Source organism: Emys orbicularis, chromosome 2, assembly GCF_028017835.1.
Source record: "Emys orbicularis isolate rEmyOrb1 chromosome 2, rEmyOrb1.hap1, whole genome shotgun sequence".
Taxonomy (NCBI): domain Eukaryota; kingdom Metazoa; phylum Chordata; order Testudines; family Emydidae; genus Emys; species Emys orbicularis.
In genome coordinates this window covers 4,192,179-4,210,188 of record NC_088684.1, presented here as the reverse complement: position 1 = coordinate 4,210,188, position 18,010 = coordinate 4,192,179, and the positions used below count along the sequence as shown (strand labels likewise).

The window sequence follows — 18,010 nt, the reverse complement described above, 5'->3', positions numbered from 1 at the left end:
CCATCTGCGTCCTGGCCTGCGGGGCTGGGCCCCGAGGAGGGGTTCTTTCACCAGAGCTGAAAGGACACCAGTCGTGCAACCCACATGCCACGAGCGGCCCCAGATGCTCTCTACCAGCAAGGCGAAGTCCTTCTTCCTACTTACCGTCTGGACATCTGATGGGACGCCTGATCCCTGACATGCCCAGTGCTCTGCCCAGTCAGGGACAGCCATGCCATCTGCCTGCTGCGAACATCTTGTGGTGGAGCTACGCGGCCCTCGCTGGGAACGAGCTCCTCTGACTCCTTCGCTCCCCGCTGGCACAAACGCTAACGGGCAACACTCCGGGCTGATCAGTCCCCTGAGCCACCCTGCGGAGGGTGGTCCAGGGGAGGCCGGCCTGGGGCTTCCACTCCACAGGCCTATCACCCGTGACCCGGCAAGTGCTGATTCAGCCTGAGGCTGAGGGTGTGTCTATACTAGAAGGGCTGCAGCGCAGACACTTGCTCCAGCGATGGGAGGGGCTCTTCCCCTGCTGTCATTAATCCCCCTCTCTGAGAGGCAGTAGCTAGGTCGGGAGAAGAATTCCTCCATCACCAGTTGGTGTCAGCGCTGGGGCTTAGGTCGGCCTCATTACACCACCCAGAGCGTGATGTTTTTCACAGCCTGGAGTGATGTACTTAAGCCGACCTACCTGTGTAGTGTAGGGCAGCCCTGAGAACCCACACTCATGTTAAATCTCTGCCCTTCTCTGGCCCCTCCTAAACACTCGTTAAGACTCACAGCCCTGGGTAGAAGTCATAGCAGATGGCAGAAGTGAGGCAGTCAGGGGAAGTGACTTGCCCAGGACACGCCAGCAGAACCAGCAATGGAACCCAGGAACCCTGACTCCCACATCCCTGCTCTAACCACAGGATGACTGGCCGGTTACCAGGCAACCAAACCCTCCAGCGGTTCTCTGTGCCCTGGTCTATGCCCCAGGCTTCCTGCAGAGTGGAGCTCAGCAGACATCACCCCGGCTTCGGCTGCTGCTCCGGTTACAGGAATTGCATGCCCTGTGCGTGTTGCTGAGACATGTTTTAATGGCTCCTTTTCTGTTTCCCTGTTCCAGCTGTTCCCCTGACATTGCGTGCAGTGTTCACATCCCTAGTACCCCTGAGTCAGTGTGCTTGCCTTGTTCCTGTTACCCCTTCTAGGTGGCGGGGAGACTACGGGGGCAAGAAGCAGCTGTGGTTCCCAGCCAACTACGTGGAGGAGATCATGAACATGCTGGTACAGGAGCAGGACGAGGCTGTGAGTTTAGCCCCCATGCTGGCTCCTTTCCCCACCTTCCACCACAATCGGAGGGACCCGTTCAGCTGTCCTGAACACCACTAACAGGCCACCCCGTTCAGGGCCGGCTCCAGGCACCAGCTTGGCAAGCAGGTGCTTGGGGCGGCTGCTCGGGAGAGGGGCAGCACATCCAGCTATTTGGCGGCAATTCGGCGGACTGTCCCTCACTCCCGCTCGGAGCGAAGGACCTTCCGCCAAATTGCCATGGCGATCGTGGTTTTTTTTTTTTTTTTTTTTGGCTGCTTGGGGCGGCCAAAACCCTGGAGCCGGCCCTGGCCCCATTGCTGATAAGCCACAGGCACCAAACCTGGCCAGGTTGCCAACTTCCCTGGAGCCCAAGTGATGCTGAGAATTCTAACCACCCTCACCTTTAGTGTCGAGTAGGGGCCCAAGCAAACTACAGCTCCCAGCATGCAGTGCTCCATCCCAGCAGCCTTCTTTCCTTCTGAAGTTCATTTCACCACTCCAAACTGCAACCCCCTAAATGATTCCTCTCCCGCCTTGGTGTCTCTCTCCACCTGTCCGATACAGCCCTGTTTAAAACCTGGTTGACAAATGGGAGAAGTGGATTTCCCCACCTTTGCTTTACTCAAAAACAGCTGCAATGATTTTGCTCAAACTTAGGCAGGGTCTAGGGATCCATCCTGGAAAACCTCAGTCCAGAAAGCTGACTCTTCGGAGCAACTCAGACGAGAGGGTTAGATCGGAAACTCTCCTGACTACCGCTTTCCAGCCCCTCTGCTCGGTACTGCAAATACCGCAGGAGAAAGGCCGAGACTGTGGCCTGAAAGCAGAAAGCAGTGGTCTGTCTGTCTGTCTGTATTTCTCTTGGTAACTGGCCTTCCTCTGCCCCATCCCTTCCTCTCTTCCAGTCGGCAGAAAACAGCCCCCTGGGGAACTTCCTGAAAGGGTTCATTGACGTACCGTCCTGCCACGTAGGTGAGTGTCTGTAACTGTCGCCGGCGGAGTGAGAGGTTCTGGAATGTATCGTTTCGGGGGGAGAGGGGGAGGGTATTTAACCATGAGACACTGCTGGAGACAGAAGCCTCTTCTAACAGGAGCAGCGTTTGGAGTATTCACCTTCCGCATGGGTGCTACTCCTGCCTGGAGCACCTGGCTGGGTGATTTCTGCGGCTGCCCATCTGGAGGCAGTGCAGTCTAGTGGATAGAGCACCAGACTGGAACTCTGGAGAGCTGGGTTCTATTCCTGGCTCTGCACCTGGCCTGGGCAAGTCAGTTTACCTGCTCTGTGCCTCAGTTTCCCCATCTGTACAATGAGGATACTGACCTCCTTTGTAAAGTGCATGGAGAGCTATGGGTAGAATTTTCTATAGGAGCTGGGTATTATCATTATTATTAAATGAGGTCTGGTGGGTCTAAACCCATTCCCTCCTGGCTGGATTCCTACCTTGGATCCCTCGGTGTAGTGAGTTCTGGGGGAGTTTCCTGTGAGCGGGGCTGCGGAGTACCGTGTAAAGTGATCCAAAGGGAGGTAGGCAATGCCTTTACTGCGCCCCAAAGAGCAGGCTCTGGAGCACCCCTGTCTCTCCAGAGTTTTGTAGCAGGCATCTCTGCGAAGGTCGGCGGTGACTTCCGAGCCCACGGCCAGCCCGTGCTCCCATGTGACTGGCTGAGGCTCTCCCAGCTGTGGCCCTGCCCAAGGCCTGCAAGGGAGCTGCTCTCTCGTGGCCCCCGTTTGTCCTAGAAATCGGGACTTAGAAGGAAGGGGACTCACAAGGAGAGGTGAAGCCGACAGTCAGTGCTGATCACCCCAAGCCCTAGGGGGAAGCTGAATCCACCCCAGAGGCAGATTTCCTGAATGGCCTTTACTACAGCTTAACTGGCCTGAGCTGAAGGCCCAGCCCGTTCCCCTGGCAGCTCCCATCCCTTTCCTAGGCGGTAGATCCCAGCAAGTTGCCTCAGAGCTGTGGCCCTCTCAGGAGAACTGTCAGAGCTTTAGGGCCCAGTCCTGGGGGTGCTGAGCACCCTCAGCCCCATGGAAGGCAGAGGACATTGAGGGAACTCAGGACCTCCTGAGACAGGCTGTGAGATGCAGAGCCTCCCGTGTCCCTCTTGGCTTGAGGTGAATAAGAGGGAGGTCAGGCTAAGAGCCTTTCGCCCTCTTTCCTCCCCCAGTTTCCAGTGGTGTGAGTGACGCCTCTAGGAGGTGAGTCAGGAATCATACCCTGCTTCAATCAGCTGGCCCAAGTGCGCTGGGTAGCGCAGGGCTGTACAGGGCGACAGAAGACCAGGTTTCACGCTAGGTTCTGACGCTCTGCCGGCGGTGATGGTGCGTCAGAGGACGGAGCCGATCCCCACTCCACCCCCCATGTGCAGCAGGTTGGAGAGCAGGTTGGAGACCCTGGAGGGGTCCTTCGCTCCACAAGAGCTGCCCATTGGGAATCTCTCCAAGTAAAGCCCCCTCTGATGTCCTTATAGTTATCTCCAAAGACGGGAGGAGCTCCAAACCATTTGTCTTCACCATCCATTCCCAGCAGATGTCCCACCCGTCCCAGTCGCTGGACGTGGCTGCAGACACACAGGAGGAACTCAACGACTGGGTGGCCAAGATCCGGGAGGCCACACAGAACGCAGATGCCAGGGTGAGTGAAAGGAGCCGTGTGCTTTGAGTGTCGGTGGCGTTCATTGTCGCCATTAGAGTGACCCTAACAAGCCTCCAGGCCAAGACCAATGTGCCTCACAAAGGTGGGGGCTGGGGCTCACTTTGGGGGGTGCCATGGCACCCAGGAAGGCAGAGCGTTCCCCACTCCCTGTCTGGGGGAGGTGCAGCTCCACTCCCTCAGGCTCTAGCTTACCTTGACACTTGGGTCCGAGATACAGTGAGCACTAAAGCTAAGGGGTAATGCCCACACTTTGCCCATTCGGGGATCCACTGGCAACTGAAGGGATCCATTAAATGAAGCAGGTTGTAGCCACCATCATCCCGAATGTGGAGGTGCAGCCCTTGAAAACTACAATTCCCAGCATGCATTCCTCCAAAGCAATCTCAGTGGAAAGCTGCGTGGTTCATTATGGAGCACAGAATGCTGGGGCCTGTAGTCTCCAGAGGATGCACCTCTGTCTGGAAGGGGAACGTGAGCATGGGTTGCATTGCAGGACTCAGTGGTTCCCCTGAAACGTCCCTGCTGCAGGTGAGGACGTGGTGCCCAGCCCTCACAGACAGGCTCTGCCAGTCCGTTTGTGCGGGGCGTGTCGGTGGCTCATGTTTTTGTGGCCTCTCTGCGTTCTGGGCAGTGACCTGAGCGCCTGCCTTTCCTTGCGCAGATGCAAGAGGGGAAGATCATGGAGCGGAGGAAGAAGATCGCCCTGGAGCTCTCCGAGCTGGTCGTTTACTGCCGCCCGGTGCCATTCGATGAAGAGAGTAAGACCCCAGCTGCTGCTGTGTCACTGACTGAGCCCTCCGAGGGGTGTTGCCAGTGTGGATGGGAACCAAACAGGCCCTGGGAAGATCCTTCCCACCCATCCAAACAGCTGCTCCCTCCAGGCCCTGCCTGAGCCCACGGCCGTCCCGGCCAGCTCTGGTCCCCAACAGAACTGCCCAGCCCTAGCCCCAGCCTCTCCAGCCAGCCACCCCTCTCCACGCCAGGATTCAGAGCAGCCGAGCTCCATAGCAAGCGCAGTGGTAGGAGGGCAGTGGGCCCCATGTGGAGGCTGTCCCCTAAGCTCAGGCAGAGGAAAGCTCACGGTGGGGACTGCCAGCCTAGGGAACCACTGTCCTCAGTGGGCATCACTGATGTGCCAGGCTCCAGAGCACCCTGATACCTCCCTAGCGAGGGCCTCTGGTGGCCACCCGCTGACCTTGCCCATTGTCCTTGCAGAGATCGGCACAGATAAGGCTTGCTATCGGGACATGTCCTCCTTCCCCGAGACCAAGGCCGAGAAGTACGCCAACCGCAGCAAGGGCAAGAAGTTCCTGCAGTACAACCGGCGCCAGCTCAGCCGCGTCTACCCCAAGGGCCAGCGCCTGGACTCCTCCAACTACGACCCGCTGCCCATGTGGATCTGCGGCAGCCAGCTGGTGGCCCTTAACTTCCAGACCCCCGGTAACTCTCCAACCCCGTACCAGTGGGCACGGGGCAGTTCAGACACAGATCCACTCCCTTTCGCATAGCGTGAGGTGCTTTGCCCAGCTAGCTTTGAATGTCCTGAGCAATGGGGCTCCCCTCTCTTCCCTGAGGAGACAATCCCACAGCTGAATGGCTTCCTTAAGGAAGACCCTGCAGTCATGTGACCAAGAGCCAGCCTGACCCAATTGCCAGCAACCCCAGGTGGTTCCGTCCACTATACAGGCTGTTCCCACGCAGGGCTCAGAACGCACTGCAAGGCGCCATTTGTGGAGATCCCAGCACTGTCTCCCATCAGGGCACAAGGCACGGGTTTGCCTCTGTGTGACAGAAGTGGGGGGGTTAGCTCCCCCAACCAACAGCACTGCCGGGGGCAGGGCCTTCTGCACCATGCCCTACATGCCTCCACACCGCACAGAGACCTCGTGCCTCTGCGCTGCCTCTGGCCCCACACGGGCTTCTCCCCCAGCTCATTGGTCATTGCTACTTGGATTATTCCTCTGTCCCGTTCTCCACGTGCTGATTGGTTTTTGAGGGGGGCATTTAGGGATATGGGGCAAAAATCTGTTGGATGATTTAGTTGGGGATTGGTCCTGCTTTGAGCAGGGGGTTGGACTAGATGATCTCCTGAGGTCCCTTCCAACCCTGATATTCTATGATTCTATGTTTTTGTCCCTTTGAATGTTTCAGTGTCTCTCTCCGCATGCTGATTGGTTTTTGCCCCTTTCAACGTTCCGTTGTCTCTCGCCGTATGCTGATTGGTTTTTGCCCCTTTGAACTTTCCGTTGTCTCTTTCCGTGTGCTGATTGGTTGCTGCCTTTGGGCTTCTTCCAGATAAACCAATGCAGTTGAACCAGGCCCTGTTCATGCTGGGAGGCCGCAGCGGTTACGTCCTGCAGCCAGACATCATGAGGGACGACTTGTTTGACCCCTTTGACAAGAGCAGCCTGAAGATTGTGGAACCCATCACTGTGCAGCTCCAGGCAAGTGAGAGACCAGCCTAGGACTCGGGGGAGGGACCAAGAGACCCAAGTCCTGGGACCTGTCGCCTCAGGCCCGTCAATCACTTAATGTCTGTCTCTTTCATATATTAATACCGTGGGCCAAATCCTCGTCTCCGTCACACCCATAGAACCCCACTGCAGCCAGTGTGGCCGCATGGGGGTAACAGAGGGCAATGTCGACACAGGCGATAATGACAGAGAGGCATATTTCACTGTGCAGTGACCCCTCCCAACCTCACAGGCAGGGAACTCAGAGCCTGCTCCAGAAACACGGGAGGGCCCTGTGCTTTAGCACAAGGAGAATCTCTGTTGGGTGTTAGCAGTATACAGCCTATGACACACAGCTGAGCAGTTCTGGTTCCATCCTGTAGAGGGCAATGCCCCCCCACATATATATACAGACTCTACTTCCCTGCTTGTGTGACCCTCCTTCCCCCTACACACATATACAGACTCTACTTCCTTGCTTGTGTGGGCCCCATACACACACACATGCACACACACACAGACTCTACTTCCCTGCTTGTGTGGGGCGAGCCATTTTTTATGATGAGTCAGTAAGATGGTGAATTCAGGATGCTAGTGGGCAGGGTGAGCAGCGTCTGAGACTAGTCCGGGAATCTTGTCAAGCCCCCCAGCTCCATGACTGTTTCTGCTGCCAAGAATGACAATCAGGGATAAGCAGCAAGGCCTGGGCCTGGGATGTGACAGATGCGGGATCACGTGGCCGTACAGGCGGGCGCTTAGACACCACTGTGATGAGCACGGTATAAAAACCTCTCTAGAATAGAATAGTGCGTGGTGCAGGGACACTGGAAAAACCCCTGAGGTCGGAGCGGGTGTGTGCTGCTCCCATCCCCTGGGAGTGCGCTGCCTGCCCCCTGCCGGTGCATTATGATTTAGGACACACAATGTCATAACTGCGCTGCCCCTGAGGACAGAATGGGGGATCCCTAGAGAGGAGGATCAGACCCTAAAGATGGACATTACGGAAACTCAGCACAGAGATTGAGTCAGAAATGAGGTGACTAGGAGCTGGGATCAGGAGTGGCGGAAGCTTCCTAAAAGTGTGGAGGGGGGCACTGGTGCCCGAACTGTGGCCCCGCCCCCCCATGCCACGAGGCCCCGCCCCACTGCCGCCTCTTCCCCCTCAAGACCCCGTCTCCCATTTACTCCTCTCCATCCCCCTGTCCCCGCTCTGTCTCTGACCCTTATGGCCGGTAAAATGTGATGGGGCCATGGCCCTCTGGCCCCCCCGTTCCGGCCCCCTTGGCTGGGATTCTGCAGCAGTTCTAACATTGCAGTCTGCTCGTCTCTTCCCGGCATCTCCGCCTCCTCACCCCAGATCCTAGGCGCCCGGCATCTCCCCAAGAACGGCAGGAGCATCGTGTGCCCCTTCGTGGAGGTGGAGGTCTGCGGCTCGGAGTTTGACAGCAGCAAGAACAAGACGGACGTCGTAGGTGAGGAGCTGGAGGGGAACAGGCATTGCAGAGAACAGAACTGGGCCCTCTCCTGTAGCCGAACAGAATGCTCCTAACAGGCTCATCCCCCACCTGGCCTGGGCAGACATTCAGCTGGTTCCCTGCATGGTTGGGCTGTTCGTTAATTGCAGCATGAATACAAGGGGCCTGACTTTGCTCTGCCACAGAATGCCCTGAGCCTCCTGCATGCCGTACACAGACCCCAGCTTGTCAGCCTCAGTGCCGGAGGCAGCAGGACCAGAACTCATGCCCTGCAGCTCTCAGGGTATTGGAGGCCTGTGTGTTGGGGTGGCGAGGGGCAGCTCCCCCATGAATGGCCCCTCTGGAGCGGCTGTGCGGACCCCAGAAGTGTGACGTAGCAATTGCCCTAATAAGGGGCTGTGAACCCTCAAGGCTGGAGAGGGCGTCTGTAAAAGGAGCCATGTTCAGCCCGTGGTCTCTCAGTGCATCTGCCCTAAAACTGCTCCCCGTGGGAGAGGGTGGATCTACAGGGACAGCGTGACCCTAGAACAGGGGATCTGTTAGTAACATCGTTCTCCCCGGGAGCGGCCAGTAATGGAACCGATTCGCTCTTGAGCGGGTCCCATGCACTCCAGCAGGCAGCGGTGATGTGTCCATCCGGACTAGTGTACCCCTGTGTGGGTCTGATATCTGCCACAAGGGGGCGGTGACGGATCCCTACAGACACACCACAGAGCCTGTCTCCAGCAAGGGCCAGTGGCATGTGTCATGCACGCACACACCTGCACCAGCCAGCTCCTTTGCCTTGCCAGACGGCGGGCGCTCCCCTTTGTTCTCTGCTGGCGTGAGGCGTTCGGAGGCTTGTGTTTCTTGTGTGCTGACCTCCCCCCTCCTCCCCCAGCTGATAACGGCCTGAACCCCGTGTGGCTTTTCAAGCAGTTCATCTTCGACATCAACAACCCTGAGTTTGCCTTCCTGCGCTTCGTGGTGTACGAGGAGGACATGTTCAGCGACCCCAACTTCCTGGCCCAGGCCACCTTCCCCGTCAAGGGCCTCAAAACAGGTACAGGCTGCCTACTGCCAGGCCCTCCTCTCCGCGCTCCCTCCCCAAGGTAGGCCTGTCCCCAGAGCCAGCTCTGCATGGGGATTTCCTCACCCCAGGACCCTGCAGGCACCTCCCTGTTCAGCGGGCAGTGCCCGCCCCTCCCAGCTCTGTCCTCACCAGCAACCCCCGATGCCCCAAACCTGCCAGCTCCCTCCCTTCCCAAATGACGGTGTTGCTGTGAGATGGCAGGAAGGACAATGTGTGAGCTTGCCGGGTTTGCAGGGGAGTGTGCAAGAACATCTGCGTGCGCATGGGAGCGTGCGTGTGAGCAGGAGGCCGGTCCTGGCTGCTTGCATCTGTGCCCGGGCGCGCTGGGAGGGCGGCGCGGGAGCTGAGGTGGAGGCCCGGGCTGGGAGGGCGGCGCAGGAGCTGAGGTGGAGGCCCGGGCATGCTGGGAGGGCGGCGCGGGAGCTGAGGTGGAGGCCCGGGCGTGCTGGGCGAGCGGCGCGGGAGCTGAGGTGGAGGCCCGGGCGCGCTGGGAGGGCAGCGCAGGAGCTGAGAGGGAGGCCCGGGCGCGCTGGGAGGGCAGCGCGGGAGCTGAGAGGGAGGCCCGGGCGCGCTGGGAGGGCGGTGCGGGAGCTGAGACGGAGGCCCGGGCGCGCTGGGAGGGCGGCGCGGGAGCTGAGACGGAGGCCCGGGCGTGCTAGGAGGGCGGAGCGGGAGCTGAGAGGGAGGCCCGGGCGCGCTGGGAGGGCGGCGCGGGAGCTGAGAGGGAGGCCCGGGCGTGCTGGGAGGGCGGCGCGGGAGCTGAGGTGGAGGCCTGGGCGGGCTGGGAGGGCGGCGCGGGAGCTGAGAGGGAGGCCCGGGCGTGCTGGGAGGGCGGCGCGGGAGCTGAGGTGGAGGCCCGGGCGTGCTGGGCGAGCGGCGCGGGAGCTGAGGTGGAGGCCCGGGCGCGCTGGGAGGGCGGCGCGGGAGCTGAGAGGGAGGCCCGGGCGCGCTGGGAGGGCAGCGTGGGAGCTGAGAGGGAGGCCCGGGTGTGCTGGGAGGGCGGCGCGGGAGCTGAGAGGGAGGCCCGGGCGTGCTGGGAGGGCAGCGCGGGAGCTGAGAGGGAGGCCCGGGCGTGCTGGGAGGGCAGTGAGCTGAGTTGGAGCCATGCTGACTGGGTTGTTATCACCTCGCTGCTGCCTGCAGGCTACCGGTCAGTGCCCCTGAAGAACAGCTACACTGAGGACCTGGAGCTCTCCTCCCTGCTCATCCACATCGAAATCATCAACGCCAAGGTGAGCGGCCTGTGACGCGACTCACCCCACCAGGAGCTGGCTGCCCCCAGCATCAGCTGGTGCCTTTAAGTCACTCGCCTCCTTTGGTCTTTAGCCAGCTCCCTAAACTCCCTTTTCACCCAGCCCCCAGCTCTGACTCCGAACAGCGCTGCAGAGCCAGCTCGCCCCGGGCCCAATGCCTCGCCCCGCAGAGCTGCCAGCCCAGAGGGAAGGGACTGGCTAGGAGAACTGAAGGGAGTGATGTCTGCACCATAGGGACCCTTCCCCTGCTGACAGGCCTTGGGAGCTCAGGGCACTGCTGGGCATCTGAGCAGCCCACGCCAGCTGACTGAAGACGAAGCTTAAACAGCCAGGGCAGGGACAGCCTATAGCATTCAGCAGGGACGCCTCATCTTTCCCACAGATGTGTGGCCCATGGAGACCACAAGTCCCAGCATGCAATGCAGCTTCTGGCTCAGCTCCCCTAGGAACTCTGCATGCTGGGATCTGTAGTCTTCACAGGCTGCACTGCTATCACGATGTGAGTGTGGTGGGTGCCAGCTGAACATGGCTGCTGGTGAGGTGCCCACAGGGCCTGTAGCTGGACAATGGAGGGGTGCCCTGATCGAGGGCCTAGGCCAGGGGTTCTCAAACTTCATTGCACCGCGACCCCCTTCTGACAACAAAAATTACTACACGACCCCAGGAGGGGGGACCGAAGCCTGAGCCCAGCTGAACCCCCCTGCTGTGGGCAGCGGGAAGCCAAAGACCAAGCCTCACTGCCCTGGGTGGGACGAAAGCCGAAGCCCAAGGGCTTCAGCCCTAGGAAGGGGCCTGTAACCTGAGCCCCACCACCCAGGACTGAAGCCCTCTGGCTTTGGCTTTTGCCCTGGGCAGTGGGGCTCGGACTTCGGCACCGGGCCCTAGCAAATCTAAGTCAGCCCAGGCAACCCCATTAAAATGGGGTCGCGACCCACAGTTTGAGAACCGCCGGCCTAGGCACTAAGGAGCACCCACACTTCACTAGTTGGATATACCCCTTGTGGCTTGGTACTGCTCACTCACCAGCTGCAGAGGGCGCTGCGGAGCAGTGTGAGGCACTTTCACTCCCACCTGGGAGCTGAGCCGTCTGCATTCCTCACTGCTGCCAGGCAGTTGGGCTCAGCTGTCCTGGGCAGCTGGAAGGTCCCCAGGGGAGAGTGTCACATAGTGGTTAGAGGAGCTGGGTTCTGCTTGCTGCTTGGCCACTCACTTACTGTGTGGCCTTGGACAAGGCCCTTCCCCTCTCTGCCTCAGTTCTCCCATCTGTGAAACGGGGAGAATGGTTCAAATGCTGTCCTGGCTCACAGGGTGGGCTGTGAGGGTTAATTAAAGCATTGGGTTAATTGACTGGGAAGGGGTCTGCATGTCACTAAATGATGGGGCAGTTTGGGACGTGGATCCCTATTAGAAACTATGCTGAGGCTGGCAAACTCATGCCACTTGTGATCGAAAGTGATTCTGAAGCCAGCTGTCTAGCTCCGGAGGGCTAGTGGACTCCTGGCTCCTGGGCTACCCAGAGCCGCAGCCTCTCTTTGCCTCACGAGAGTGTGTTTCTCAAGGTGGGGCAGGGAGGGCAGGCCGGTTTCTCAGCGCCCGACGTGCCTCTCTCTGTGCGTCTCCTTGTTGCAGGAAGAAGACGAGGAGAACCTGTACTCCTCCATCCAGCAGCTGCGTGACCGAGCCAGCGAGCTCTCCAACCGGGTCTCGAGCTTTGAACACAGCAACAACTGTGACTTGCGCCACCAGCAGTGGCTGGACGAGCTGCGGGCAGCCAAGGAGCGGCTGATGGAGCTGACCGAAGTGCGCAACAGGAAGTGAGTCCCGACCCCACGTAGATAAACCCCACCCACCCCGGGGCGCTGGGATAGAACCCAGCTACTTCAGCATCAAAAACACAGGCTGCTGCCCCCGCAGCTAAAGGAGCGCTCCCTTAGCGATAGTAATAGTAGGTCCTTTATCCACTCTGTAGACCAGCCACTGGAGGGCAATGTGATTACACATGCACTCCTCCCTCTGCTAAGACAAGCATAACTGTCCTCTCATGCAGTGACAAATCCCAATCCCTTAGGGAGCAGCTGTGAAGCCTGCAGACATCTGCTGTCTGCTCCCAGGGGGCCATGGCTAACCGTCCAAAGCCATGTTACACGTTCTTTCCCCCTCCAGGCTGATGGAGAAAAAGAAGAGAGATCGACAGATGGCCAACAAGCACAACTGAGCCAGCCGCGGGGCTCTCCCAGCTGGGGCCCTCTGCTGGGGAGCCTGGAAATTCTTGCCCGCAGGAGATCTGGCTGCTGCTACCAGCCATCCCCCCAACATCCACCTTTCCAGCTATAACCCTGCATCAGTCAGCTGCCCTGGGGGGAAGAGACATTGGCTGCTAGAACTGCGGCACTTGCAGGACCTGGAGAGAACTAGAGGTGGTTCTGAAGATGGGAGCGCAGAGCTGTGGCAGCACCTTTCCTGTTGTCATAACCAAGCTTGTCAAGGAGATGGAAAAGTAGTTACGTGCCAGGACGCGCAATGCCTCTCAAGAGGATTCGAGCAGCTACCCGGGGCAGGGGTTCCCATCAGCTGCCTTATCCCCAGTCAGTCTGATCTGCTTCAACATCTGTTTAAAAAAAAAAAATTCACCACCATGAGACTTCCAAAAGTGGGGGAGGGGAGAGGGACATCTCAGGAGCTGTAGGTTCAAATCCTCCCGTAGGTCACCAGTCTGTGTGTGTTTGCGGTGGGGTCCCTAGATGACATTTCTCTGCAGTACAAAACCACCGCACGCCCAGGGGCCCTGGGAGGGCCAAGGGGAGTAGGGGTGACTGCAGAGCAGGATTGAGGGGCATCGGCCGAGCTGTACGTGGCCCGGGGGGCTGCAGGTTATAATGGAGGGGCATCGGCAGAGTGGTGTGTGGAGCCCCTGGGATTGGATAGCAGGAGGGTGTGTGCTCTGCCTGGCTGTCGCCCCTCACAAGGGTTAGAGGAAACCCTGCCCCCTATTTATTTATTTATTGGGAGGCTGGTGCCTGATCCCTTGCTCCGCGGCCCTTTAGAGTTGGGGTGACACTTGCTGATGTGTTGCAGCTCCCCCTGAGCCTGCAGGCCCTGGGGAGCGGCTGTGCCCCCCAGGCTCCTGCTCTGCAACGAGAGAAGCGGCTCTGAATTGCCCTGCAGACATTTCCAAGGGGCAGCCAAAGGCTACTACCAGTCAACCGGACATGCTGGGGGGCAGAGGCCCCAGTGCATCACTGGAAGCCTCAGGCTGAACGGCCAAGAGCGGGAGCCACACAGCTGTGGGGGGCTTCCCAGCCCTGCACCAGTAAGACAGGCCCATTCCCATTCCCCCTTGCTGGAGTTCATAGTGTTCAGAGGGAATCATTCCCTCCTCCTGGAGCAGATCAGAGCTGGCGAGTGGAGCTCCTGGCTCTGCCTTGCCTTGTGCAGCTGAGGTCGGGGTGTTCTTGGCATTGCCACTGAAAGGGCTTTTCACCTGTGCGTTACACGCTGCCCATCACCTCGTTAGCTCGAAGGATGCAGGGAACCGGGATGAGGAATCGGTGGACTGAGAACCAGCTGCACTCTGCACGTAGCTAGGGCTCTCCATCGCCCCAGTGCCGGACAGCTCCACAGCCCCCGGCAGGGAGGCGAGTCAGGATCGTTCGCCCCACCGGACCAACCAAGAAACCGAGGCACAGAGACGGGAAGGGGGCATGCAACAAGCGAGTGGCTTCAGACCCAGGCGTCCGACCGATTGTGCTGCCGCCCTGCACGTTTGAGTTGGCCTGAGAAAGGACTATCAGCGGGTGCCACAGACAGGAGCCCGGCTCACTCAGACCCACTTCTGAGCCCCTGCCCAGGGCAGGAACACAGGCTGCCCCGCCCTTCGGGTGTCACATACTAACAGCTGGGATCTCCAGCGGGTGCCAGTATGGATGAGACGCTCGCTGAGCCAGTGCTGAGGTTTCCAGGCCATTTAGCGGCACAGGGAAGATTTAGACCCAGGAACTGTGCTGGGATCTCGAGAAATAGCTGAGATTTCTTTTTTCAATGTGTGTATAAACTGCGGGGAGGGGTCTGTGACCAGCCTCAATATCAGGGCATGTGGAAATGATGCACTGTCCCCTTAGAGACCTCACAGAATGAGGGAGTGGGGTCAGGCCTGGGCAGAGCTCCACCTGCACGCTGCAGGGATGGGGGACAGTTGCCTTTCAGCGCGGATGTAAAACCAAGGCCCTGACCACCCGCAGTCAGTAAGTGCCCTGGGCATGTTCCTTTGTTGTTGTTATTACGAATCCCATCTGTGGGGCCGTAAATAGAGGGCGGAAGAGGAGGGTTGACCTGACACCAACCCCCTTCCTCACAGGGCTGACAATCTAAACTCAGGTGACAGACCATAAACAGGACCCAGTCACTGGAGCTTGCAGGCCACATCTGGGGAAGGTGGAGGCAAAGGGAGCTCGGCCTATGATCGTGGGGAGGTTGTTCCAAGCATGTGGCGCAGGATGGAAGAAAGTAGGAGATGGGGGTGAACAAGGGCAGGAGGAGGGTAGGCACGAAACTCCAGCTCAGGTAACAACATTCTGCCAATTTAGCATGCCCAGCGCAGTTACAGTCAGAGAGTTTATCCTTGCTCGCCCTTCTTTAAACACTGTTGTGTGGTGTTGCTGTGTGCTGTTAAACAGCTGCCACATCCCACCCCAGAGCTGGCTGCATTTCAGGGATCATCTATAGAGCACTTTGGGATCCTTCAGGATGAAATGTGCTATATTATTATTATTGTTATTTTATTTGTATGACAGTAGCTGATATCAGGGCTGCATTGTGCTAGGTGCTGCACAAACACATAGTTACAGGCAGTCCCTACCCCTAAGAACTTACTAAAGAGACACAGCAGGCAAAAGGTGGGAGGGGACACTGAGGCACAAAGTGGTGAAGTGACTTGCCCAAGATCACCCAGCAGGTCAGTGGCAGAGCTGACCATAGACGCCAGTCTCCTGAGTCCCTCCCACTGGTGGTGCAATCCACTTTGCCATACTGCTACAGAAGGGAGCTGGGAAGAAACCAAACACCCGGCTGAGATTCCCCTGCCCTCCCAGCTGCTGCAGATCCCTGCCATTTCATCACTCCTACATAAATCCCTTCTTTTTAAAAACAGTACCTCTGATCTGAGAGCAGTGAAGGGGCAAGTGAAACCCCTTCCGAGGAATCCCAGACAGAGCTCAGCCTTCCAGAGCCCCAATGGGATAAATAAAAGGAGGAGAGCAGGAAACCACTTTGGATTCATGCCTGTGTTGTGAGGGGTTGTCCAACCTCTCAGCTCCAAAAATCAGCATCTCAGGTCCACCCAGCTCTGGGATTGTTGTGAATGTAACATAATAAGGGGAGGGGGGGTGCCAGGAAAATGCCTGAGGTGCCTCAGTGGGCCAGATGCAGCCTGGGTGTAAGCATTGAAGCCAATGGAGTTGTGCCCACCTAACCATGGCTGAATCTGACTCAATATTTGTTTTGGACCCATGTGGATGAGGAGGGGGGAAGCCGGATTCTGGTTTCCCTCCCCTGTTATATAGGAGGTGCACAGTTGTACGTCAGCCCCTGGAAAGTGCTAGGAGACGCTGGCACCGGGGCAGGTACTGACGTTTCCAAGAGTGGCTAATAAAAGAAGCACAAGGGAGCCAGCAGCTGGAAGACTGGTCTTTGCAGCAGCTTCAGGCAGGCCTCGGGTCAGGATGTTATTGTAGGTCTCATGCAGGAGGATAGGTTGTCTCTATGGGGGATCAGGCGTCCTGCTGGTGTCACTGCAGGGAGATCTGTGAATTCTTTGTATGAAAATAAATCTATTTAGCCAATATTTATACACACAGGTGTTGGTCTTGTTTTCTGTCGGTGCATTCCCCACTCACCCCAGAGACCTCTACAGTCTCTGTCCGCTAGCTCTCAATTCTGGATTCAAAGCAGGACATTGGCCAAATGCAGCCCATCATTTCCCTCATCTGTAAGGAAAAGGGGCAGCTCCAGGAGCCAACAAATTGCAGTGCTCCAGGTTAAAATCCCATCCCAGCAGACGGGTTGCTCAGACCGAGAGAAAGGTGTCCTGGCTCTGTTCCTGGCCCCTGTGGGGATTCAATTAACATGCTGCTTTCTCTCCTCTTCTACGTTATTAATGAAACTGCACCAGTCCCACTAGGCACAACCCCTGACCCTGAAGAGAAGTGGAGACAGGAAAGAAATAGAGATAAAGGATAGAGAAAAGGACTATAGTGAACACAGACACTGAGAAAGATTCACTCCTCAGACCCCATCCCATCCTCGTACATCATTTTCCATGGGTGCCCCGTGCTCTCCCCACTCATCTAAAAACCCTGGGGAAAACATTGCAGTGATGGTCAGCTCCTCACCCAGCCCCTGGCTCCCTGGCCTGGGTTTGAGTGTGCTTAGGCTGCTCATGTGTCCCTGCAAACCAGGAATGACTCTGTTTGCAGGGCCTCTCGCTGTGTGTCCATGCTGGGGTTTGCACATTTTGTTCCATAAACCTCAGCAGACTGGTCACCCGAAGGAGCCCCCGTGTGGCTGAGCCAGTGGCATGGGCAGCGGGCTGACTGAGTGCACACACACACACACAGGGCCAGCCCTGAGCAGCAGGCGGGCTGGGGACGGAGCAAGTGAGTGTGATGGAGAACAGACACGCCAGAGAGGCTGAGAGTGAGAGAAGGAGGAAAGGGGGAGAAACGATTAGTGCCAGAGCAGGGAGAGAGCAAGGTAAAGGAAAAAGAAAAGACAATATGAGAGCGGGATTCCTTGTCCCTCCCCCCAGCCCAGCTGCCATCCCGTGCCCTCCTCCCTGACCCCCACCAAAGCCAACCCTTCCCTCCACCAAGACAAGTGTCCCAGCTGGGATCCCCAGGCAGGCCCGGCTCTAGGATTTTTGCAGCCCAAAGCAAAAACAATTTTAGCCGCCCCCCACCCCCGCCGTTTTTTAATTACCCCCACCCCCGGCCCGTCAACTCCGCCCCTTCCCCAAATCCCCAGCCCTGCCTCCTCCCCCCAGGCTCTCAAGCCTGGGAGGGAGGGGGAGCAGCGGCGCGCGAAACAGTTGTTTCACGCGCCGGGGCCGCTCGGGATCTTCCCCTCCCTCCCAGGTTTGAGAGCCTGGGAGGGAGGGGGAGACTCCGAGTGGCCGCGGCGCGGGCGCCGCTTCTCCCCCTCCTCCAGGCTCTCAAGCCTGGGAGGGAGGGGGAGTAGCGGTGCGCGAGCGGCAGCGGAGGTGAGCTAGGGCGGCCGGGGCACATTTTTAGGGGCGGCATTCTGGCTCCGGCCATGCCGCCCCTAAAAATGTGCCGCCCCAAGCACCAGCTTGTTTTGCTGGTGCCTAGAGCCGGCCCTGTCCCCAGGGCAGGGAAGCACCATGCACAACCCTCTATTCCCCGTCCCTTCGCAGCCAGACACCCACCAGGCCCGGGCAGCATGTGCACCCGCCACCCAGGTGCAGGAATCCCACCCGTGGGGTGCCTCAGTCTCAGGTGGCACCTTGCCGCTGGGGGAGGGCCCTGGCCCTGGAGCATGAGGCAGCAGCGGAGGGGTGCTCACACCAAGCCCCACCCCATTCCCACCCAGGAAGCCTGGTGGGGACTCCCCCTCAGGAGCAGCAGTGGAGGGGCTATGATACACAGCAAGACCCTCCGCCAGAGGCGGGGTCAGCTTGCCCTGTCCCATGTCCTCCCTCCCGCCTCTCATAGGACAGCCGAGTTCGCAACGTCCCTCCCCCTCATCCCGATTGGGCTGTTCGGTTCTGCCCTGCGGGCTCTGCGCCCGGCCCGAGAGGGGGCGCTGTGCG

General features: G+C 58.7%; 1 protein-coding gene across 1 annotated transcript in view; it reads left to right on the top strand.

Annotated features, from left to right (window-relative positions):
- Positions 1–12,403, top strand: part of LOC135874120 (1-phosphatidylinositol 4,5-bisphosphate phosphodiesterase gamma-1-like) — a 78,357-nt gene extending 65,954 nt beyond the window's left edge. Inside the window, exons 22-32 of the mRNA XM_065398826.1 lie at positions 1,176–1,272; positions 2,184–2,250; positions 3,751–3,914; positions 4,597–4,693; positions 5,151–5,375; positions 6,231–6,379; positions 7,746–7,860; positions 8,744–8,905; positions 10,079–10,167; positions 11,818–12,002; positions 12,352–12,403. Coding sequence (XP_065254898.1) covers positions 1,176–1,272; positions 2,184–2,250; positions 3,751–3,914; positions 4,597–4,693; positions 5,151–5,375; positions 6,231–6,379; positions 7,746–7,860; positions 8,744–8,905; positions 10,079–10,167; positions 11,818–12,002; positions 12,352–12,403 — 1,402 coding nt within the window. The remainder of the gene's footprint in view (positions 1–1,175; positions 1,273–2,183; positions 2,251–3,750; positions 3,915–4,596; positions 4,694–5,150; positions 5,376–6,230; positions 6,380–7,745; positions 7,861–8,743; positions 8,906–10,078; positions 10,168–11,817; positions 12,003–12,351) is intronic.
- The last annotated feature ends 5,607 nt before the right edge of the window (positions 12,404–18,010 follow it).